The following is a 24,612-nucleotide window of genomic DNA, read 5'->3' as shown; positions in this document are numbered from 1 at the left end:
TATATTCTCTGGGCAGGTGGTGGGGGTAGGATGTATTATCCCTAATTAACCCATATATTGAGGGTATAGCCTCTGAGGTCTCAGTTTTCTGCAGGAGTAGAGGTTGGGTCTTCCACCTGACTCACATAGGGTTGATTCTGGGTTTGAATCATGCACCCTGAACCCCACCAGACAATGGAAATGGAAGAGCAGGATCATGAAAACAAAAGGGCAAGCTCACCTGGTTTGGCAAATGCCCCCAAAATGAAATCGCTCTCACTTTTTTCCACTTGGTTTTTAACTTTTAAATATATCTTACCTTTTCATCAGAACACCAGTGCGTTTAAATATAAATTGTAAACATTTTTATATTTAATCTACATTTTTCGTTGGTTTCAGTATAAGGGTAAATATGGGGGTAGTCAATCAAAGTAACTAGTTCACTGTACTGTTAGAAATGGACTTCTTATTTTTTAACCTTGTTTATGCTTCTTTGATCATCAAGAAATTGCATATTTTGATGTAGTCAGATGGAGTTACCTTTTCCTTTATGATTATTATTTTTTGTTCTTGTCTAAGAAATTTTTCCTTATCTCAATCCCCCAATGTCACAAATACAAAAAGATAGTCTCTTATGTTCTTTCTCTATATATATTAATGTAAAGAAGGATTTATTTTTATTTTTGTTTATATAGAAAACAGTGGACCTTGGGTCAAGTTTGGCTCTTGGCTTGTTTCTGTATGCCCTGTGTACGTCCTGTATACCTGTATGTGAGGTAGGCATGATTTTTACATTTTAAAAAGAATGTGTATATGTATACTGGGTTGGCCAAAAACTTCGTTCAGGTTTGTCTATAAGATGGTACCAAAAACCCGAACGAACTTTTGGGCCAACCCAATATATATATATATATACACACATATGTGTATATATATGTATATGAAAAATGTGTGGCAGAGATTGTATGTGGCTTGTAAAGTCTAAAATATTTATTACCTGGACCTTTATATAAAAAGCTTATAGACTCCTGGCCCAATCCCCTTTTTTCACTTATTTGCTGTATTTTAACTTCCCGTTTGTACCTGAAGTTTATTTCAGGGCCCTCCATTCTGTATCATTCGACCCTTTGTTGCCAACTCCAAACACCACACTGTAATGAAAATGGGTGTTGTCATTAATGAAAGCATATGAGTTAAAGGAGAGGGATTAGAAAAGGCAGGGCCCATTTTCAGAGTGGAAATGGGAAAATGTAGAAAATTCATACTTGGACACCTAATTGCCCTGACACTAACTAGAGGCATAGAGATTCAGAGCATTCAGAAAAAATGTCTCAGCCGTGCCCAGAGCAGGCACTGGACCATGGAATTGGATTTTATTGATTAATTTGTAACTGTGTACAGTGCTGTACGAAGCATGAGACGCTCAGAGACTTGTTCTAGGGAGCTCCTGACAAATGAACAATGAATTGTGAAGCCCCAAGTGAATCGGGATGAGTGAGGAGGAGATTGGAGGTTATATGGGTGAAGGGTGCTTTGGAAACCCTAAAATGTAGATTCATCACAGAAGGGGAGAGCACAGGAGAACACACGGAGGATGGAAATCTCTTAATTGATGGTGTTTTTCCTTCTAAAGCAGATGTTCATATGTCTTAAGTGTGTACTTATTCACTTTTTACTTATTCAATGAGGTAACCCTGAAGTGAGATGGAGACGCAGACCTAGGGACGAGGTGGCTGTCGCTCCTCGTGGCTGAGACCCTCTGTGACGTGCTCCACGGCACCAGAGCTTTGACCCCGGTCCCAAGTCCGGTTTGGTGGGATGCTGAGGGTCTGCCATGCCTCCACTCCACTTCTCTTTGCTTTGTTATTCCCTGTGGGATCAAGAGAGGAAAATGAGGGGGATGATATGACAGACCACATATTCCTTCCCCAGGATGAGCATGTGCCAGGCAGGCCATGCAAACGTGCAAGTCTGCCTCCTTGGATCTACCTTCCAAGACTTGGCTGATAAAAGGGACAGTGGGCATGGGCGTCAGGGCGGGATTGGAGTAGGCAGGGCGGTCAATGGCTGTCAACCGGCATCAAGATACATGACAAACCTCACCCTGCCTCCTTTTGTGAGCTTCCCACTGGACTCCAATCAAAGCTGGTGTCCCCTGCGCTCTTGACCTTGGTCCATCAGTCATCAGTGCCCCGGCTGGAGCTGACCTGGGGTAAGAAAGCTTTTTTCTGATCGGTCTTCCATGAGGTCTATAAACAAAGATATTGTGTTGTTCTTATGTAAGTGCTGATAATGTTGGCTCTTACAGGAAGATCTACAGAGAGAGACCAAGAGAGCAGAGGGTGTGTCAAGTATGAGTTGGATTTAAAGTCTGGCCCTTAAATAGCAGCTTATTAAAACAAAATGTAAAGCACTATGCAAGACAGCTAAAAGCAGAAAATTAGACATGAATACAAAAATCTAGACTGATCTTCAACACATAGCCTTGAGTAAAAATAAAGTGAGAATAAGAATGGCTCTGTGGTACAATGTCACGCACAAAAGCGACACTACATATTTATAAGCATACATGCATATTTAAGGAGGTTTGGCAAACCTGCCCGAGTGCCTCTGGGGGACATAGGCGGATGGGAGTGAGAAGAAGAGAAGCAGGGGCGACACTCTGATCTTGCATCTGAGGTTGGGCTCCCTAGAAGCAGAGCCTGAGATGGGGATTCTTGTACAAGAGATTTACGCAGAGAGGGCTCTCAGGAGACTTGTAAGGGATGACGGAAGCAGACAAGGGCGAGGGAAGAACTCAGCAAAGATGCAGGCTTGGGGGTCCAGCCGTGCCTGGTCCCACAGGGAGCTCTGGAGTGTGAAGTGCGTCCCAGAGATGGTCCTGCTCAGAGGCAAAGGGGCCGGGCTCTCACACCCTGTGACAGTCAGTCAATGGCTAAGGGCCCTTCATGGGGGCTGTGCACACTCTCCCAGGCCTTCCAGGCGAGCTGGCTCCCACTGGCCTAGGGCAACCCTCTCGAGAAGGTGGTGAGTGTGCGTCCCAGCAGCCGGCCACAGACGAGCAGCCCGGTGAAGACGGTGGAGACAGGCACGAATGGCATCTGCTGAACTGCGAGGGGCCTTGCAGGACGGGTGATGGCGAGCTTGCAGGACCTGCCCCACCCTGGCTGCCCATTCCCAGGGTGATGCTGCTCTAGGAGGGGCTGCACACAGAATGTTCTGGAGAATACAGGAGGGAAAAAAGTAGACCCTGCCCATGACTAAACAAAAATTGCTTTGAAGACAATGCCAAGATCCACTTGGGCTCCCCCCAAGGCCAAAAGGGTCCAAATTCCACCTTAATGAGATCTGAATCCAGAAGCTGGAGCTCCCTCAGCGGTCTCCTAGTTCTTTTCATTGAGCGCAGTTCCTCGCTTTGGTCCGTTTTCCAAAAGCAAACCTCCCTGCAGTTCAAACTGTGCCATTCTTAACACCTGCCAGCTTGTGGCAGTCACCCACTGACCGGGGGCAAAGGTGACCCACGGCACACAGGGGACGAATGCTCCCACACCTCCCACCTTCCTTCCTGCCTTTGTCTCTGTACTTGGAAATCACTCTCCCCCGGCCCAGCAGGAGCCCCGACTGGAGCCGACTGGTTCAGGGGGTTGTGATTAGCAGACCGGCCGGCAGCGCTGTTGCTCTCCACCTGGGCTCAGATAGCTCTTTCAGGACCCTGGGGTCTCGACAAGCAGGGATGGGCTGCTTCAAAGAGCCAGGAAGGCACCGCTGGGGAGTGACAGCTCCTGCCCAAGGCCCGGGAGGCCACAGTGCCTGTAAGTGGAGCCTCTCCCAAACATGAAAAAGATGAAGAAAAAGTCACTTTTTCCTTGTTGCTGCTATGAAAATGAGCGCCCAAGAGGATACGGAGTTCTGCAGATCTTACTTAAATTCTGCAAGCAGCCCTGATTATTAGGGGACTGCGGCTGGATGTTGGCGGCAGCTCAGACAAATGAGAAAGAAAAATGGCCAAGCAGGTTGCCTCGCCTTCCTCCCCAGCCAGGTGCCTCTAAAGAGCCTCATCGAGGGAACAGAATTCTTGTAAACTGAGGCTGGCAAAGGGAAGGGAGTCCCTGTGGCTCAACCAGGCAGCTAGAAGCGGTGCAACAATCTTTTCAAAGAGCTGACCACCGATAATGGTCAAAATGGTTCAGGGACTCGAGTCAAGAGTTTAGGTCCCACCTGGCTACAGGGCTTCGGGTCTTAGGGCATATTGCAGGCGTTCTGCCTCTCAGTTCTTTCACCTGCCAAGTGGGGGGCTAGACCAGCTTGCTGGTCTGCTTTTGGCTGCACATTCTTATTGGTAAGAAATTTTATTTAAGCCTGCACCCTAAGAAATGCACAACTGTTCATTTACCAGTTATACATCTGTTCTACTCCCCTAATGTATTATGTACATTATAAAGGGCCTGCAACAAGAGATATAAGAAAGTCTAGATAAAAATAACTGTAGATAGAAGCTCAGTATTTTTTTAAAATTTATTTTATTGAAGTATAGTTGATTTACAGTGTTGTGTTAATTTCTGCTGTACAGCAGAGTGATTCAGTTATACATATATATATACATTCTTTTCCATTATGGTTTATCCCAGGATATTGAATAGTTCCCTGTGCTCTACAGTAAAACCTTGCTATTTATCCATTCTATATATAATAGTTTGCATCTGCTAATCCCAAATGCCCAATCCATTTCTCTCTGCCCACCCCCCACCCTGGCAACCACACATCTGTTCTCTATGTATGTGAGCCCGTTTCTGTTTTGTAGATAAGTTCATTTGTGTCATATTTTAGATTCCACATGTAAGTGGTATCGTATGGTATTTGTCTTTCTCTTTCTGACTTACTTCATTTAGTATGATAATATCTAGGTCTCATGTTGCTGCAAATGACATTATTTCATTATTTTTTATGGCTGAGTAGTATTCCATTGTATATATATACCACATCTTCTTTATCCATTCATCTGTCAATGGACATTTAGGTTATTTCCATGTCTTGGCTATTGTGAATAGTGCTGCTATGAACATAGGGGTGCACGTATCTTTTTGCATTATAGTTTTGTCTGGATATATGCCCAGGAATGGGATTGCTGGATCATATGATAACTCTATTCTTAGTTTTTAGAGGAACCTCCATACTGTTTTCCACAGTGACTGTACCAATATACATTTCCATCAACAGTGTAGGAGTGTTCCCATTTCTCCACGCCCTCTCCAGCATTTGTTATTTGTAGACTTTTTTTTTTAAACATCTTTATTGAAGTATAATTGCTTTACAATGGTGTGTTAGTTTCTGCTTTAAAACAAAGTGAATCAGTTATACATATACATATGTTCCCATATCTCTTCTCTCTTGCATCTCCCTCCCTCCCACCCTCCCTATCCCACCCCTCTAGGTGGTCACAAAGCACCGAGCTGATCTCCCTGTGCTATGCGGCTGCTTCCCACTAGCTATCTATTTTACATTTGGTAGTGTATATATGTCCATGACACTCTCTCACCCTGTCACATCTCACCCCTCCCCCTCCCCATATCCTCAAGTCCATTCTTTAGTAGGTCTGTGTCTTTTTTCCCATCTTGCCACTAGGTTCTTCATGTCCTTTTTTTCTTTTTTCTTTTTCCTTAGATTCCATATATATGTGTTAGCATACTGTATTTGTTTTTCTCTTTCTGACTTACTTCACTCTGTATGACAGACTCTAACTCCATCCACCTCATTACAAATACCTCCATTTCATTTCTTTTTATGGCTGAGTAATATTCCATTGTACATATGTGCCACATCTTCTTTATCCATTCATCCGATGATGGACACTTTGGTTGCTTCCATGTCCTGGCTATTGTAAATAGAACTGCAATGAACATTTTGGTACATGACTCTTTTTGAATTATGGTTTTCTCAGGATATATGCCCAGTAGTGGGATTGCTGGGTCATATGGTAGTTCTATTTGTAGTTTTTTAAGGAACCTCCATACTGTTCTCCATAGTGGCTGTATCAATTTACATTCCCACCAACAGTGCAAGAGTGTTCCCTTTTCTCCACACCCTCTCCAGCATTTATTGTTTCTAGATTTTTTGATGATGGCCATTCTGACCGGTGTGAGATGATACCTCATTGTAGTTTTGATTTGCATTTCTCTAATGATTAATGATGTTGAGCATTCTTTCATGTGTCTGTTGGCCATCTGTATATCTTCTTTGGAGAAATGTCTGTTTAGGTCTTCTGCCCATTTTTGGATTGGGTTGTTTGTTTTTTTGTTATTGAGCTGCATGAGCTGCTTGTAAATCTTGGAGATTAATCCTTTGTCAGTTGCTTCATTTGCAAATATTTTCTCCCATTCTGAGGGTTGTCTTTTGGTCTTGTTTATGGTTTCCTTTGCTGTGCAAAAGCTTTTAAGTTTCATTAGGTCCCATTTGTTTATTTGTGTTTTTATTTCCATTTCTCTAGGAGCTGGGTCAAAAAGGATCTTGCTGCGATTTATGTCATAGAGTGTTCTGCCTATGTTTTCCTCTAAGAGTTTGATAGTGTCTGGCTTTACACTTAGGTCTTTAATCCATTTTGAGTTTATTTTTGTGTATGGTGTCAGGGAGTGCTCTAGTTTCATACTTTTACATGTACTTGTCCAATTTTCCCAGCACCACTTATTGAAGAGACTGTCTTTTCTCCACTGTATATGCTTGCCTCCTTTATCAAAGATAAGGTGACCACATGTGCGTGGGTTTATCTCTGGGCTTTCAATCCTGTTCCATTGATCTATATTTCTGTTTTTGTGCCAGTACCAAACTGTCTTGATTACTGTAGCTTTGTAATATAGTCTGAAGTCAGGGAGCCTGATTCCTCCAGCTCCATTTTTCGTTCTCAAGATTGCTTTGGCTATTCGGGGTCTTTTGTGTCTCCATACAAATTGTGAAATTTTTTGTTCTAGTTCTGTGAAAAATGCCTGTGGTAGTTTGATAGGGATTGCATTGAATCTGTAGATTGCTTTGGGTAGTAGAGTCATTTTCACAATGTTGATTCTTCCAACCCAAGAACATGGTATATCTCTTCATCTATTTGTATCATCTTTAATTTCTTTCATCAGTGTCCTATAATTTTCTACATACAGGTCTTTTGTCTCCTTAGGTAGGTTTATTCCTAGATATTTTATTCTTTTTGTTGCAATGGTAAACGGGAGTGTTTTCTTAATTTCACTTTCAGATTTTTCATCATTAGTATATAGGAATGCAAGAGATTTCTGTGCATTAATTTTGTATCCTGCTACTTTACCAAATTCATTGATTAGCTCTAGTAGTTTTCTAGTGGCAGTTTTAGGATTCTCTATGTATAGTATCATGTCATCTGCAAATAGCGACAGCTTTACTTCTTCTTTTCCGATTTGGATTCCTTTTATTTCTTTTTCTTCTCTGATTGCTGTGGCTAACACTTCCAAAACTCTGTTGAATAATAGTGGTGAGAGTGGGCAACCTTGTCTTGTTCCTGATCTTAGTGGAAATGGTTTCAGTTTTTCACCATTGAGGACAATGTTGGCTGTGGGTTTGTCATATATGGCCTTTATTATGTTGAGGAAAGTTCCCTCTATGCCTACTTTCTGGAGGGTTTTTATCATAAATGGGTGTTGAATTTTGTTGAAAGCTTTCTCTGCATCTATTGAGATGATCATATGGTTTTTCTCCTTCAGTTTGTTAATATGATGTATCACGTTGATTGATTTGCGTATACTGAAGAATCCTTGCATTCCTGGAATAAAACCCACTTGATCATGGTGTATAATCCTTTTAATGTGCTGTTGGATTCTGTTTGCTAGTATTTTGTTGAGGATTTTTGCATTTATGTTCATCAGTGATATTGGCCTGTAGTTTTCTTTCTTTGTGACATCTTTGTCTGGTTTTGGTATCAGGGTGATGGTGGCCTCGTAGAATGAGTTGGGGAGTGTTCCTCCCTCTGCAATATTTTGGAAGAGTTTGAGAAGGATAGGTGTTAGCTCTTCTCTAAATGTTTGATAGAATTCGCCAGTGAAGCCATCTGGTCCTGGGCTTTTGTTTGTTGGAAGATTTTTAATCACAGTTTCAATTTCAGTGCTTGTGATTGGTCTGTTCATATTTTCTATTTCTTCCTGGTTCAGTCTCGGTAGGTTTTGCATTTCTAAGAATCTGTCCATTTCTTCCAAGTTGTCCATTTTATTGGCATAGAGTTGCTTGTAGTAATCTCTCATGATCGTTTGTATTTCTGCAGTGTCAGTGGTTACTTCTCCTTTTTCATTTCTAATTCTATTGATTTGAGTCTTCTCCCTTTTTCTCTTGATGAGTCTGGCTAATGGTTTGTCAATTTTGTTTATCTTCTCGAAGAACCAGCTTTTAGTTTCATTGATTTTTGCTATTGTTTCCTTCATTTCTTTTTCATTTATTTCTGGTCTGATCTTTATGATTTCTTTCCTTCTGCTAGCTTTGGGGTTTTTTTGCTCTTCTTTCTCTAATTGCTTTAGGTGCAAGGTTAGGTTGTTTTTTCGAGATGTTTCCTGTTTCTTGATGTAGGCTTGTATTGCTATAAACTTCCCTCTTAGAACTGCTTTTGCTGCATCCCATAGGTTTTGGGTCGTCGTGTCTCCATTGTCATTTGTTTCTAGGTATTTTTTGATTTCCCCTTTGATTTCTTCAATGATCACTTCGTTATTAAGTAGTGTATTGTGTAGCCTCCATGTGTTTGTATTTTTTACAGATCTTTTCCTGTAATTGATATCTAGTCTCATAGCGTTGTGGTCGGAAAAGATACTTGATACGATTTCAATTTTCTTAAATTTACCAAGGCTTGATTTGTGACCCAATATATGATCTATCCTGGAGAATGTTCCATGAGCACTTGAGAAAAATGTGTGTTCTGTTGTTTTGGGGTGGAATGTCCTATAAATATCAATTAAGTCCATCTTGTTTAATGTATCATTTAAAGCTTGTGTTTCCTTATTTATTTTCATTTTGGATGATCTGTCCATTGGTGAAAGTGGGGTGTTAAAGTCCCCTACTATGATTGTGTTACTGTCGATTTCCCCTTTTATGGCTGTTAGTATTTGCCTTATGTATTGAGGTGCTCCTATGTTGGGTGCATAAATATTTACAATTGTTATATCTTCCTCTTGGATCGATCCCTTGATCATTATATAGTGTCCTTCTTTGTCTCTTGTAATAGTCTTTATTTTAAAGTCTATTTTGTCTGATATGAGAATTGCTACTCCAGCTTTCTTTTGATTTCCATTTGCATGGAATATCTTTTTCCATCCCCTCACTTTCAGTCTGTATGTGTCTCTAGGTCTGAAGTGGGTCTCTTGTAGACAGCATATATATGGGTCTTGTTTTTGTATCCATTCAGCCAGTCTGTGTCTTTTGGTGGGAGCATTTAATCCATTTACATTTAAGGTAATTATTGATATGTATGTTCCTATTCCCATTTTCTTAAATGTTTTGGGTTTGTTGTTGTAGGTGTTTTCCTTCTCTTGTGTTTCTTGCCTAGAGAAGTTCCTTTAACATTTGTTGTAAAGCTGGTTTGGTGGTGCTGAACTCTCTCAGCTTTTGCTTGTCTGTAAAGGTTTTAATTTCTCCATCAAATCTGAATGAGATCCTTGCTGGGTAGAGTAACCTTGGTTGTAGGTTTTTCTCCTTCATCACTTTAAGTATATCCTGCCACTCCCTTCTGGCTTGCAGAGTTTCTGCTGAAAGATCAGCTGTTAACCTTATGGGGATTCCCTTGCTGCTTTTAATATGTTTTCTTTATATTTAATTTTTGATAGTTTGATTAATATGTGTCTTGGCGTGTTTCTCCTTGGATTTATCCTGTATGGGACTCTCTGTGCTTCCTTGACTTGATTGACTATTTCCTTTCCCATGTTAGGGAAGTTTTCAACTATAATCTCTTCAAATATTTTCTCAGTCCCTTTCTTTTTCTCTTCTTCTTCTGGGACCCCTATAATTCGAATGTTGGTGCGTTTAATGTTGTCCCAGAGGTCTCTGAGACTGTCCTCAGTTCTTTTCATTCTTTTTTCTTTATTCTGCTCTGCAGTAGTTATTTCCACTATTTTATCTTCCAGGTCACTTATCCGTTCTTCTGCCTCAGTTATTCTGCTATTGATCCCGTCTAGAGTATTTTTAATTTCATTTATTGTGTTTTTCATCGTTGCTTGGTTCCTCTTTAGTTCTTCTACATCCTTGTTAAATGTTTCTTGCATTTTGTCTATTCTATTTCCAAGATTTTGGATCATCTTTACTATCATTATTCTGAATTCTTTTTCAGGTAGATTGCCTATTTCCTCTTCATTTGTTAGGTCTGGTGTGTTTTGACCCTGCTCCTTCACCTGCTGTGTGTTTTTTTGTCTTCTCATTTTGCTTATCTTACTGTGTTTGGGGTCTCCTTTTCACAGGCTGCAGGTTCGTAGTTCCCGTTGTTTTTGGTATCTGTCCCCAGTGGCTAAGGTTGGTTCAGTGGGTTGTGTAGGCTTCCTGGTGGAGGGGACTAGTGCCTGTGTTCTGGTGGATGAGGTTGGATCTTGTCTTTCTGGTGGGCACGTCCACATCTGGTGGTGTGTTTTGGGGTGTCTGTGGCCTTATTATGATTTTAGGCAGCCTCTCTGCTAATGGATGGGGTTATGTTCCTGTCTTGCTAGTTGTTTGGCATAGGGTGTCCAGCACTGTAGCTTGCTGGTCGTTGAGTGAAGCTGGGTCTTGATGTTGAGATGGAGATCTCTGAGAGATTTTCACCATTTGGTATTACATGGAGCTGGGAGGTCTCTTGTGGACCAGTGTCCTGAAGTTGGCTCTCCCACCTCAGAGGCACAGCCCTGATGCCTGGCTGGAGCACCAAGACCCTTTCATCCACACAGCTCAGAGTATAAGGGAGAAAAAAATAGAAAGAAAGAAAGAGGATAAAATAAAATAAAATAAAGCTATTATAATAAAAAATAAGAAAATAAAATTATTAAGAGTAAATGTATTCAGAAAAAAAATTTTTTTAAAGATAGATTTATTAATTTTTTATAATAAAAAATAAGAAAAAAATTATTAAGAAAAAATTTATTGAGAAAAAAAATTTTTAATTTTTTTAAAATAAAAAATATGAAAAAACTTATTAAAAAATTTTTTTTTAATTTCTAAAAATAGAAAATGAGGAAAAAATTATTAAGAAAACATTTATTAGGAAAAAAAAAATTTTTTTTAAGTAAAAAAAAACGGACGGACCTAACCCTAGGACTAATGGTGAAAGCAAAGCTATACAGACAAAATCTCACTGAGAAGCATACACATATCCACTCAGAAAAAAAGGAAAAGGGGAAAAATTAATATATCCTGCTCCCAAAGTCCACCTCTTGAATTTAGGATGATTCGTTGTCTATTCAGGTATTCAACAGATGGAGGCACATCAAGTTGTCTGTGGAGCTTTAATCCGCTGCTTCTGAGGCTGCTGGGAGAGATTTCCCTTTCTCTTCTTTGTTCGCACAGCTCCCGGGGTTCAGCTTTGGATTTGGACCCGCCTCTGCATGTAGGTCGCCTGAGGGCGTCTGTTCCCCGCCCAGACAGGACGGGGTTAAAGGAGCAGCTGCTTCGAGGGCTCTGGCTCACTCAGGCCGGGGGAGGGAGCGGTACGGAGGAGGCGGGGCGAGCCTGCGCGGCGTCAGAGGCGTCGTGACGTTGCACCAGCCTGAGGCGCGCCGTGCGTTCTCCCGGGAAAGTTGTACCCGGATCACGGGACCCTGGCCTGGCGGGCTGCACCGGCTCCCGGGAGGCGCGGTGTGGAGAGTGACCTGGGCTCGCACACAGGCTTCTTGGTGGCGGCAACAGCAGCCTTAGCGTCTCAGGCCCGTCTCTGGGGTGCACACTGACAGCCACGGCTCGCGCCCGTCTCTGGAGCTCGTTTAAGGCGGCGCTCTGAATCCCCTCTCCTCGCGCACCAGGAAACAAGGAGGTAAGAAAAAGTCTCTTGCCTCTTCCGCAGCTGCAGACTTTTTCCCGGACTCCCGCCCGGCTAGCCGTGGCGCACTAGCCCCTTCAGGCTGTGTTCACGCCGCCAACCCTGGGGTCCTCTCCCTGCATCCGACCGAAGCCCGAGCCTCCGCTCCCAGCCCCGCCCGCCCCGGCAGCTGAGCAGACAAGCCTCTTGGGCTGGTGAGTGCTGCTCGGCGCCGAGCCTCCGTGCGGGAGTCTCTCCGTTTTGCCCTCCGCACCCCTGTGGCTGCGCTCTCCTCCGTGGCTCCGAAGCTTCCCCCACCCCCCCCCCGCCACCCGCAGTCTCCGCCCGCGAAGGGGCTTCCTAGTGTGTGGACACCTTTTCTCCTTCACGGCTCCCTCCCACTGGCGCAGGTCCCGTCCCTATTCTTTTGTCTCTGTTATTTCTTTTTTCTTTTGCCCTACCCAAGTACGTGGGGAGTATCTTGCCTTTTGGGAGGCCTGACGTCTTCTGCCAGCGTTCAGTGGGTGTTCTGTAGGAGCAGTTCCACGTGTAGATGTGTTTCTACTGCATCTGTGGGAAGGAAGGTGATCTCCGCGTCTTACTCTTCCGCCATCTTGCCCCTCCCACTGTAGACTTTTCAATGATGGCATTCTGATGGTGAGGTGGTACCTCATTGTAGTTTTGATTAGCATTTCTCTAATAGTTAGTGATGTTGAGAAGCTCACTATTTTCTTTCTCTGCCCTGTCGTGCCCTCCCCCTGGGATGTGAAGGCTCTGTTTTAAAGATTATTATTATTATTATTTTTGAATGTTTATTTCTCCTTTTATTTATTTATTAACATCTTTATTGGAGTATAATTGCTTTACAATGGTGTGTTAGTTTCTGCTGTATAACAAAGTGAATCAGCTATACATATACATATATCCCTATATCCCCTCCCTCTTGCGTCTCCCTCCCACCCTCCCTATCCCACCTCTCTAGGTGGTCACAAAGTACCAAGCTGGTCTCCCTGTGCTATGCGGCTGCTTCCCACTAGCTATCCATTTTACATAGACCAGATGATCTGGAAGAGCTTCTCTAGGGGGAGCATGTGTGATGCCCGTTTTTTCAGAGGAGATGCTCTGGGCCTGACCTGTCCAATAACGGGAACCACTAGCCACCAGTGGCTCTTTAAACTCATTAAAATGAAATTGAATGTAAAGCTCAGTTTCTCGGACACATGAACTACATTTCACTCACTCTAGAGCTGCCCGTGGTTAGTGGCTACTGTATTGGTCCATGCAGGTTATAGAAGACGCCCATCACTGTGGAAAGTTCTACTGGACAGCCTGTTTAGTAAGTAGTCAAGACCATATAATTCAGTATTTAATTACAGCAACTGACCTTAATTAAGCGCTTGTTGTGTGCTAAGTGGTGTGGGAAGCGTTTTCTAGGCGCCATCTCATTTTATCCCTACAACGGCCGCCTGAGTTGCGTCCTGTTGTCATCCCCACGTCCTGGCGGGAGAAAAAGGATTGGAGGGAAGAGGGGTTGCTGACAGCTGATGAGCTGCCTGGACCTCACGTCCCTGTGTTCTCCCAGGCTTCCCACACGGACCTGGATTTTATCCTCCGAGCATCCTGTCTTGGATTTTCGTGCCTGTGACCTCCTGGACACACTCTCAAGGCTGATCACTGCATATGTGCTTCTCGTCCCCCAGGTACAAAGGGAATTTCTTGCAAAGCCGTTTCCAGCTGAGAGCCAGTAGACTGAGGAAGCCACACTGGGTGCTGAGAAAAGACGGCCGCTCACCCCCAGCCGAGGGGCCGGCCCCACGCAGGACCTGCGGGCAGCCTTCTTCAGAAACGGCAGGTAAGGCTCTTCTTGGGGGTGGATCCAAACCGGGTACCAGGCTGCTGGGATGTGAAACGAGCAGAGCAGCCATCCTTGCTGTCCGGAGCCTGAAGTCCAGCAGGGAGACGGGATGCATGTGGGGTGATGACAAAAGTGTCACCTCTGTGGGACAGTCGAGACCCTAAACGAGGGGAGAGGGTCCTGGGTGAGGATATTGAGAATCCAATATTGAGAAGACAACAAACGTCCTCAAGTACTGGCCACAGGTGCCCAGCCCTGTCCAAGTACAGATTCCCTCCTGGACCTGGAAAACCTGAATCGGAACTCTGGGTGCCTCTACTTTTCCCCATCATGAAAGAGGAAGTTCACTGGATTCTTTCCACAGGGCCATTGTGAGGCTAAAATGGGTCAGTGGATGGGCTTTCGAATGAATGTGAGCTAGAAGAATAAGGAGGAGTTGTGATGTGAGAGCTGCAGGGAACACGCTTCCACGGGAGGTATTAAGAGGGGCCCTCTTCATCATTCTCGGAAACAAACAAAGGATGAACTAATGGAGGCTGCTTCCTGGAAAAGGGCTATTTTAAGGTGCAATCACTGGGCAGCGAGGGCAAATCGCGTAACTTCTCTGGACCACAATTTCCCTCCCTTCCTCCCCGCTGCCTGGCAGTCATGAGCGCAGCCTTAGCCTTGCTGGCAATGTGTTGACTGGGGAAGATGGAGACCATATTTGAGAAGGTGGCCGGTCCCATCTGGCCAGTGGTGACTGAATTACCATCCTTTTGTGGCTGATTGCTGTCTGTTTGGCTCAAGGGCTGACCCTGGGCTCTGCTTGTTGGCTGCGGTTTTGGTCCCTGGAGACAGTTGGCTGGGGCGCCTCCTCCTCTACCTCTGTGTGGCTCCAGCGCCCCCTGCGGGCAGATGGCGCTTGCATGCTGCCCCTCGACCCCCCACCTCCAACCCCGACGCCCTCTCTGGTAGGCAGGCAAGGACGAGGATGAGTCTTTTTCTCAGAGTTTAAATCAAGGTAGGTATTTGCTCAACTGGATGGCCAGTTGTGGAAGGAAAAGCACTGTCTTTTTATGGAACGTCAAGGGTTAAGACCTCGTGGGGGGAGGCTGAGCGGGTGTAGACAAAAATGCAATCGGGGCACCCGGCTTTGCTCTTCATTTTCTGTGGCTCATCACCTTGAACTCCACTGCTTTCCTCCCGGTCAAGTAGATACAGCCAATGCAACTGCCCATTGGGGTGTTCGTGGGCGATTCCACCTCCACAGCAGAACCCACCAGAACTCACCAGAACTCTGTCAGTTTTCCATAATGGCAGTGCTTTCCCACCAGCTCTCTTCCCAGCACCATAAATAGAGCTGAATCAAGCTGCTCCTGGAAACTCACATCAGCTTCCATGTTTCCATTGCTAAGCTCCATGCTAGAAACTGAAAGGGAAAAGACGACAATCCCTGCTCTGGATAAACGTGGTTCAGGGTGAAGACAGACAGACAGGCTTGCTGTCCATCCTTTGCTCAAATCACGTGGGGAATGACACTGGCGGGTCAGTGAGCTCCCTCCTGGGAATCTTCTGTCTGTACAGCGAGGCCGTTGATGGAGGTCTTGCCCACCCAATGGCTCAGTGTGAGGATGGAGCGAGCTCGTGTGCGGCAGGGAATTTGCAGACTCCAAGGCAGGTGATAAATGTTGATTGTAATTATCTCCTGAGCATAAACACACGTGCGTTAAGATCTGGCGTATGCTGAGTGCCGAGTGTGGAGCGCGTGGTGACCAGGGTGCCTGTTGTTTAGCAGAGGACAAGGTCAGGGCTGGAGGAAGAGCCCAGAGGGGGAGTTTTCTCGGGAGAGAGACAGCTTCTTCTGGAAATTCAGGTGTAGGGAGAATAGAACAGAGGCATTCTGGACTGGGGAAGAAAATTGCCTATGGCAGCCGAAGAAATTGCCACAAACTTGGTCCAAGGTGTAAAACACCTTGGTCCAAGGTGTATTCTCTCCCAGTGCTGGAGGCCAGGAGTCTTGCTGTCTCTCCGAAGCCTCTAGGGGAGGATCCTTCCCTGCCTCTCAGCTTCCCTGGGGACTCGAGGCATCCTTGGCTTGTGGCCGCATCACTCCAATCTCTGCCTTCATCTTCACAGGGCTTCTCCCCTGTGTTTCTGTGGGTCAAATCTCCCTCTGTCTTTCTCTTATAAGGACACTTGCCATTGAATTTAGGGCTCGCCCTAAATCCAGGATGATCTTATTTTGAGATTCTTCATTTCACGTGCAAATACCTTTTTCCAAGTAAGGTCACAGTCACAGGTTCTGTGGCTTAGGACTTGGAGGGGGAGGCATGATTCAACCACTAACCACTTCAACAACTTTCCCTCTATCTGGGAACCGACAGAAGGGACCTTAAAATGTGTTTCTAAGTGAAAAAGGCAGCAGCACCCATGAACACTCAATTTACAATAATGCCCATCATCTGTGCTCTTCGGGTGTGCAAACAGTTTTGGCAGGAAAGTTCTATTATAAGCTTAAATCAGTATGTATTCATTAAAACGGGATCACCCAGTCCACCACCTAGCAGGATGTGTTCACACTTGTGGGGAGTCTTGTCCAAGTGACCACAGGCAGCTTCGATCGTGAGACGGGTGTGTTGGGTCAGGGGCCCTATTCGCTTCTCTTTGGGAAGAAGGCCTGTGGCCGGCTGGATAGGGGGCGGGCAGGGCCTCTGAGTATGGCTATGTGGATGGTGCCCATAGGGGCTGAAATCCAGCCACCACTGGTTGGTCCAGCCTTTTGCTCTGACTGTGGGGCTGTCAGCCCAAAGCAAGGAGCTCCTTCCTCCTTCTCCCAAGGGGGTGGGGGACAGCTTTCCACACATCCTTCAGTGGAAGTGGTTGCCTCTTCCTAATTTACGTGTGTGCCCGTGTGCTCATGGTGCCCCTGGGGCCCCCGTGCCAGCAGAGAGGCCAGCTGGAAAGCCTCTGATCTTTCATGGTCCTCTCCACACCGTCTTTCCTTTACAAGCTTCTCTCGGCCTCAGGGAATGGCCCTGCTCCCTCCACGGTGGGAGAATCCCACTTCTGTACACTTCTGATCTCAACATCAGCCTTTCCTACCAAAATCCTGAGAGCAAACTGCGGGCTCCAGTGAATGGGGGATAAAACCAGCCCCAAACAGAAAAAAAATCAGAAACAAAATCTAAATGTGGAGCTAAGATTGAGAGGCCAAATGTAATGCAAATCCCCCTGGGAAGCTAGAGCCCCTCCCCCCATGTAGGTAATAATGTTGCAGCAACAGCCCAGGGTGGTGACAAATGTCTGCACTTTCATGTTTGTTATTGGAACAGCCAGTTGAGTCAGAGGTCTGGGTCACTGGTGCCCATTTTCAAAGGGCTCCCTCCCGCCACAATGTCCACTCAGGGCAGGTGTGAGCCTGTGGGGTGTGGTCTAAGCATTGGCCCGGGGAATATTAATCACCCCGCCACCCCCATTCCTTATTGAAGTGTCAGAGAGGGAACAGGGATGGCGGGTTGGGTAAACCAGCAAGCCCGGGGTGGACGGGCTGTTATGGACACCACCGGGTTGGGGGTAGGTGGTAGACTGCATTAAAATAAATACCACCTGGAAATCAAAGGAGCTTGGGAAGTTTATTGCCACCATCTCCCAAAGCCAATGTTTCACAGCAGAGTGACAGGCACTCAGAGTGTTGGGTGTTTGAAGACAGAGTGCTGTAACTTCAAAGGAACCTAAAGATGGGCCTTGGTCGCCCACCATTTACAAACAAATTTCTTGTCTCCTTTGACCTGGTAGGTCCTGGTTGGAGAGATCAGAGCTGGCTGCTCAGTGAGGGGGCTGACCTCACGGTGTGTGTGTGTGTGTGTGTGTGTGTGCACATGAGTGCATGCAAACGTGTATATTTTTGTGGGGGGAAGACCTGGTTTCCACAGCAGGACAATGATAGGGTGATTTGTTTCGGGTGACCTGAGGGGTTGTAACTTGGGGGAACTTGATGAAACCCAACAAAGAAATTGAGAATAACCTTTGCAGGGGAATTTCCCAATTCGAAGGTAGGGAAAACCTTTGGTCCTGATCCTTGAAGGCCAATTAGAATCAGCAAAACATTTTCAAATAAATGGACAGGAATACTTGTGTCCAGGGGCCGAAATAAGATATTGTAACGGATTCTTTCTCCTCTTTATTTTTGGAGAAACTTCCTGTCAATAATTTATGAAGATTAGAGAGAAGGTGTTTTTAAAAAATATCTTTTAAAAGGATGCTTAATTTCCCTCTTCTTTCAACTAGTCCGATAGCTTGGTACTAATCATTCGAATTAACATATGGCTTGGTAGTGAAGTCACCTGCATGCAGAAGGCCAGAGGAGTTATGAAGGGTGGAGAACTAATTTATAAGATTTTATGGTGATTGGGATCTTTGAGACTCTCCTTAGAACTGAACCTTTTCATTTTTTTTATTTTTATTTTCTTGACTTTCCAACACCACCGAATTTAATTTTTTTCTTTTAAAAAAAATTTTATGTTATATTGGACTATAGCTGATTTACAATGTTGTGTTAGTATCAGGTGTACAGCAAAGTGATTCAGTTTTACATATATATATATATATATATATATATATATATATATATATATATATATATATATATATATATATATATACTTTTTCAAATTCTTTTCCCATTTTGGTTATTACAGAATATGGAGCAGAGTTCCCTGTGTTCTACAGTAGGTCCCTGTTGGTTACCTGTTTTAAATATAGTAGTGTGTCTATGTCAATCTCAAACTCCCAGTTTATCCCTCTCCACCCACCTTTCCCATTTGGTAACCATAAGTTTGTTTTCTATGTCTGTGAGTCTGTTTCTGTTTTGTAAATAAGTTCATTGTATTTTTTTAGATTCCTCATATAAGCGATATCATATAATACTTGCCTTTCTTTGTCTGACCTACTTCACTTACTATGATAATCTCCAGGTCCATCCATGTTGCTACAAATGGCATTATTTTATTCTTTTGTTTGTTTGTTTGTTATGAATGTCACATGCCTTTTATTTATTTTATTTTTAAAATTTTTTATATTGAAGTATACTTGAATTACAATGTTGTGTTAATTACTGCTGTACAGTAAAGTGACTCAGTTATACATATATATATTCTTTATATATATATACATATATATTCTTTTTCATATTCTTTTCCATTATGGTTTATCCTAGGATATTGAATATAGTTCCCTGTGCTATACAGTAGGACCTTGTTGTTTATCCATCCTATATATAATAGTTTGCATCTGCTAATCCCAAACTCTTTTTTTTTTTTAAAGTCCCCTGGAAACCCCAATGTGATCCCCCTTTACTAAGGGTGGACAGCGCATGGGCAACCTAAGCAGCATGTCAAACACTCACAGGTTTTTTTTTAAAATTTTATTTATTTATTTATTTTTGGCTGTGTTGGGTCTTCGTTTCTGTGCGAGGGCTTTCTCTAGTTGCAGCGAGCGGGGGCCACTCTTCATCGCGGTGCGCGGGCCTCTCACTATCGCGGCCTCTCTTGTTGCGGAGCACAGGCTCCAGACGCGCAGGCTCAGTAGTTGTGGCTCACGGGCCCAGTCGCTCCGCGGCATGTGGGATCTTCCCAGACCAGGACTCGAACCCGTGTCCCCTGCATTGGCAGGCAGATTCTCAACCACTGCGCCACCAGGGAAGCCCTAATCCCAAACTCTTAATCCATCCCTCCTCTACCCACTCTCCCCCTTGGCAACCACAAGTCTGTTCTCTATGTGTGTGAGTCTGTTTCTGTTTTGTAGATAAGTTCATTTGTGTCATATTTTAGATTCCACATATAAGTGATATCATATGGTATTTGTCTTTCTCTTTTTGACTTACTTCACTTAGTATGATAATGTCTAGGTCTCATGTTGCTGCAAATGACATTATTTCATTATTTTTTTATGGCTGAGTAAAAAATAGTATTCCATTGTATATATACACCACATCTTCTTTATCCATTCATCTGTCAATGGACATTTAGGTTGCTTCCATGTCTTGGCTATTGTAAATAGTGCAGCAATGAACACTGGGGTGTATGTATCCTTTCGAACCATGGTTTTCTCTGGATGTATGCCCAGGAGTGGGATTGCAGGATCAAATGGTAGCTCTATTTTTAGTTTTTTAAGGAACCTCCATACTGTTCTCCGTAGTGGCTGCACCAGTTTACATTCCCACCAACAGTGTAGGAGGGTTCCCTTTTCTCCACACCCTCTCCAGCATTTATTAATTGTAGACTTTTTGCTGATGGCCATTCTGACTGGTGTGAGGTGATATCTCATTGTAGTTTTGATCTGTATTTCTCTAATGATTAGTGATGTTGAGTGAACTTTTTTAAAACCTAAATTCAGTGGTTCATCCCATCCAAGTTCCCAGCAAAGGTGTGGAGGGAGCTGGAAGTTTCTTTGGAGACATCAAGTATCGTTGACTTACCAGACCCCCCAGGCTGAATGTGACTAAGAACTGCAGTGCTGTTCCTATTGCAAAGAACGTCCTTCCTCACCCAGGGTCACTTCCAGATCAGGGCTGAGGTGTGGAGTTAGGTGGACTTAATCTCAGACACTTGAGCTGCTGGGACTGGTAAAAAATGGTTCTTAGATATCGAGTGGTTGAATATCCCCAGGAGAGCAAACCTCCCCTTGCGGACAGTCCTCATAATCCAGACGTTCTTCACGGGATTCACCTCCCAGTCGGAGGTCGGCTGGGGAGGCAGTGACTGTCACAGGATGAGAACAGTCCCTACTAAACTGACTGCTGATACATTTAGACCCCATTCAAACACTTCTCTTTGTCTCTCTCCGTCTCTCCTTACCATTACTTTCCATCGCTGCCCTTCGGATTGACTTTCACAATGTCATGTAAACTGATTGCCAAGTGAAACCCCAAATCATGCTCAAGACATCGAATTTAATGAGATTGATGGGAGTGACCATTGGGTTGATTCATTCCCATTGGCAGAATCAGGTAACAAATGAATAAGGGAAAACTGGTGAGGCTAATTCCAGAGAGTGACGGGAACATCAAAGACTTAAGAGAAGCCCTTAGAGAAATTGAGGAAAGTCTAGAATATTTTTTGGATGGGAAAAAGTCTTTCTGGATGACCTTGCTCTGAAAGTAAATGTAAAAGTGAAGAATAGCCCATTGTTCTACCCTATAGTTTGGTGTAAAAATGTACTCTGCCCCCATCAACATTCGATTAACCTTTGTTGATGTTAACAATTAGCTCATAGCTTGTCATTATAACCCACAAACTGGAAGTTTGTTTTACTTTCATTTTTGTGGGTTCATCTGCTTATTTTCACAACATTAGGTTTCATGGTTTTTCAAGATAAATTCTCCAAGTCCTTAATTTTCCACTGTTTACTGTGAAATTTTGGTCCCCATTGTGAATGAATTCATTTTTCGTGGTCTTTCCTCCGTGGCAATGATCTCAGCTAATAAGGACCCTGTTTGCCCAGCTGATAAGTCATCTTCTCCTTTGCACAAGGTGCCTAGCAGATCCGTAGTGTTTGTTGAATGACCAACTGAACAGCAGAAGTGAGTCTCCTTATTTTAAGCTTCCTTTAAGCTCACCTTCAGTTGAAAGGACATTCAAAACCGGCCCCCAGATCTTTAAGAATGAAGGAAGGGGCATGCAGTCTGGAGGTTTCGTTCCTGATGGTGTTTTGGGGATGTGTCAACAATGGAAGAATCCAGTGGGTATCGAGTTTGGATGGCGGTGGGCTAAGCAGCATAAAAGCAAACTTCATCGTTCTTTTCCTCATAAAAGAAACTTCCTTATCTAAAAAAAGTTCCAGCTCCCCCTACCCCCTTGCTAGATTCAAATTTGTGGAATTGCCATCTTCACCCGTAAGGATCATCTAATGCCACCTCCGCCTTACAGGTGAGAGCTCTGGTGAGACAAAGATGGGGGCTTTGAGCTGGCAGGTGTTCGCTCTGATGTCTTTTAACCTGAGGTCCTCTCTTACACCACAGGGGGACCAAGTCTTGAGTGGGGGATGTGCTTCCAAAGCCAGCAGTAGTCAAAATTGTCTTTGAAAATTCTACAAATCCATCATTAGAGTATGAACGGTGTCTACAACTCTGAGCAGAAATTCTCAGGCAAAACATGTTTGAGGACCACTGAGGGAAAGGAAGGAAAGAAAAAAGGCAGTCCGTCCATCCGGGCTGCTTTGACAACAAACAGCAATTTCTGGTGAGGAATTCTCAGAGGTCCCCGCTTGGCCGTGTGGTGTATGCCATTTGGTTTCAGCATGAAGTGTCTGAAACTGTGATGACGTCTTACTGGACTGGCTTGTTGCCGGGGGATTAACTGAGATGTTGGATCTGTGTAGGAGGTAGTGAGTTTCAGAAGTCAGGGTTTAAGTTAAATGTGTGATGGGACCCTGCTGGGGCGGTTTCTCATCTTACCTGAGCACCTGTCTTCCTGGGTGCCAGTTTAAGAATTGGGGGGCCGTTCTCCACTTGGCAATTACGTCGTGTAATTGACGGTCAGAGAAAGACCATCTTTTGTAGCTTAAGGGGAAGTTCACCACTAAGCTTGTTATGAAAACGATCTCTCCGCTGTTTACTTACCAAGTTAGGGTCTTAGGGACTTAGGAAGGGCAGCTTTGCAAGTGCGTGTTGTGTGCGCGCGTGCGCATTGGTGTTCTCGCATTTGAGTGTTATTTTTCCATTAGGAAAAGCAATTGAAAAACCCACACGTCCATACAAAGTGGGTGACACCACCTGAGCGAAAGCCACTACTGATTCTCTTTTGTTGTGGTTATACAATTCCTGATGCATCTCTCCTGATGGGGTCACCGCTCTGAAATGAATACTTTTCTTTTCAGAACGCGGGGCACGGTGGGGATAGCGCAACATCATTCAACTCTGTTTGCATTTCAAGTGGGAAATTCTAGTCTCTGGGAGCTTAAAACCCATCAGCAGCCAGCCCTATTACCCTTTTCCTAATATCACAGTTATTGACCCTGGGCTGCAAAAAAAGAATCTCATAATTAGGTTTGCCCTGTTTCTGTGTTTATGTGCACATTTCTTTCTCTCCAGCCGATGACATATCAACTTTTATTTTTTTTTATTATTGAAATCCTTTGTGTTAAAAGGACCTGCTCCATTAACTGAGACCTGTTCTATTTACTCCGATGCTGGGATACATTAAAACATTCCGTGATATAAAGAGCACTCTTATATATTTCCTTAGAAACGCATTTTGTGGAACTGAATGGAGAACGCTGATGTAGTTGAGGTTAATCATTCGGGCTTTTGCCGGGCACACTGGAAGCTGTGCTGCTTCTGCCGGTACACGGGCTAAAATTGGAACACTGAAGAGGAGCCCAGCGTGGCCCTGTGCCCAGATGACGCATCTGAAGTCATATTGATTGAGGGAGATGCTTTATTGAACGATAAGAACTCCACCGAGTTTCTGGGTTTGCAATTTCCTGCAGCTGGCGTGGCTTCTGGCAGTAAACACCGTGTGATTCGGGGCTACATTTAAAAGTGAGATTTTAGAAAAATCTCCCAATAACTAAACTCAGAGGGCACTTTCAGCTTAGGAGCTGCACCCACATCTAATCCCCCCAACAGACTTGCGATGAGTGACTCATTCTCATTTTGCAGAGGGAGAAACTGAGACTCAGAGAGGCATCCAGTGACTTGCCCAGGGCCACCCAGATGATGAATCTGGGGGTCCATGGTGTTTCCTACAGTCAGAAATGTCACATCTGCATGTCACCTGTGCAATTAGTCGCTTATGTGATCCATTTAAGCTCACTGACAAAAACCATAAATACATTTATTTTCAAAAGAAACTGTTTATTGACACCAAAAATGGAAAGCCAATATCACATGCCATTAAGAGAACTTTACAGAAAGAAAATGCTATGAACAATATTTTCTTGGTAAATAAATTCTAGCTAGACTATTGTGGGCAGAAGACCAAGAGCCCTAGGTACACTCCCTTTGCTTAAAAAGAGATTTGGAAGCGTTAGGCAGGTGATAGAGATATATTAGCACCCAGCTGAGACGTTCTTCTTTCCCTAATCAGAGGGATGTAGGGAGAATAGCTTTCTCACTGGGTGATTCCATTTTGTTTAACACTAAGCTTGTGACTCACCGCCCACTGGGGGTCTGAGCCCCTCCCTGGGACTTTCTTGTGCTGTCATATCCGCTTTTCTCTGTCAATAAGATCCCCCTGGCTTCTACTGTCTTATCTGGGATTTCCTCAACTCTTGTAAGGCCTTCACCTGTATCAATTTAAACTCTACATTCAACAGAGTTGGCTGTGGAGGCCATGGACCAACATTCTGCAAAGACCCTGCTTGAAGACCGAACCTTTTCTGCCTCATGGGGGTGGGAGCTTGGGGGTGTCAGAGGTCTCCTAGGCAGGTTCAAACTCTGCATTTGTAAGAGTCTGAGATGCTGACCCAGAGCCTTCTGTGGCTGAAGGAGGGATGGTGGGAAATGCCCAGGGTGCAGAGAGAGGAGGCGGGAGGGACCAGGCACATCTGAGACCTTGGTGTGGGCTCATCCTTCTCCTGAGAACAGTGGGGAGCCATTGATGGACTTGGGTGCAGGAGAGGAGGGCAGAGGGAAGACCATCCGATGTAGGTGCAGGGTGGAGAGAGGCTTGGCGTAGGTAGAGTGGGTACCTAGGAGGCTGATGGGAAAGTTCCTGAAACAGGTTGGGCAGGTGTGCATTGAAAAAGAACTTGGAAAAAACGGATGCTCCACCTAGAGGAATAGAAAAGTTAATTATTAGTTTTTAGTTATGCATGTAATCATGAATCATGC

The 24,612-nt window shown here is 44.3% G+C and overlaps 1 protein-coding gene across 1 annotated transcript in view; it reads left to right on the top strand.

Annotated features, from left to right (window-relative positions):
- ZNF831 (zinc finger protein 831) overlaps positions 1-24,612 on the top strand; it is a 93,786-nt gene that overhangs the window by 16,367 nt on the left and 52,807 nt on the right. The window contains exon 3 of the mRNA XM_082428353.1: positions 13,645-13,796. Coding sequence (XP_082284479.1) covers positions 13,645-13,796 — 152 coding nt within the window. The remainder of the gene's footprint in view (positions 1-13,644; positions 13,797-24,612) is intronic.

The sequence above is a fragment of the Balaenoptera physalus genome, assembly GCF_965194825.1.
Source record: "Balaenoptera physalus genome assembly, chromosome: 16".
Classification (NCBI taxonomy): Eukaryota; Metazoa; Chordata; class Mammalia; order Artiodactyla; family Balaenopteridae; genus Balaenoptera; species Balaenoptera physalus.
The sequence above is the reverse complement of the archived record's forward strand: the minus strand, read 5'-3'. Positions and strand labels throughout refer to the sequence as shown.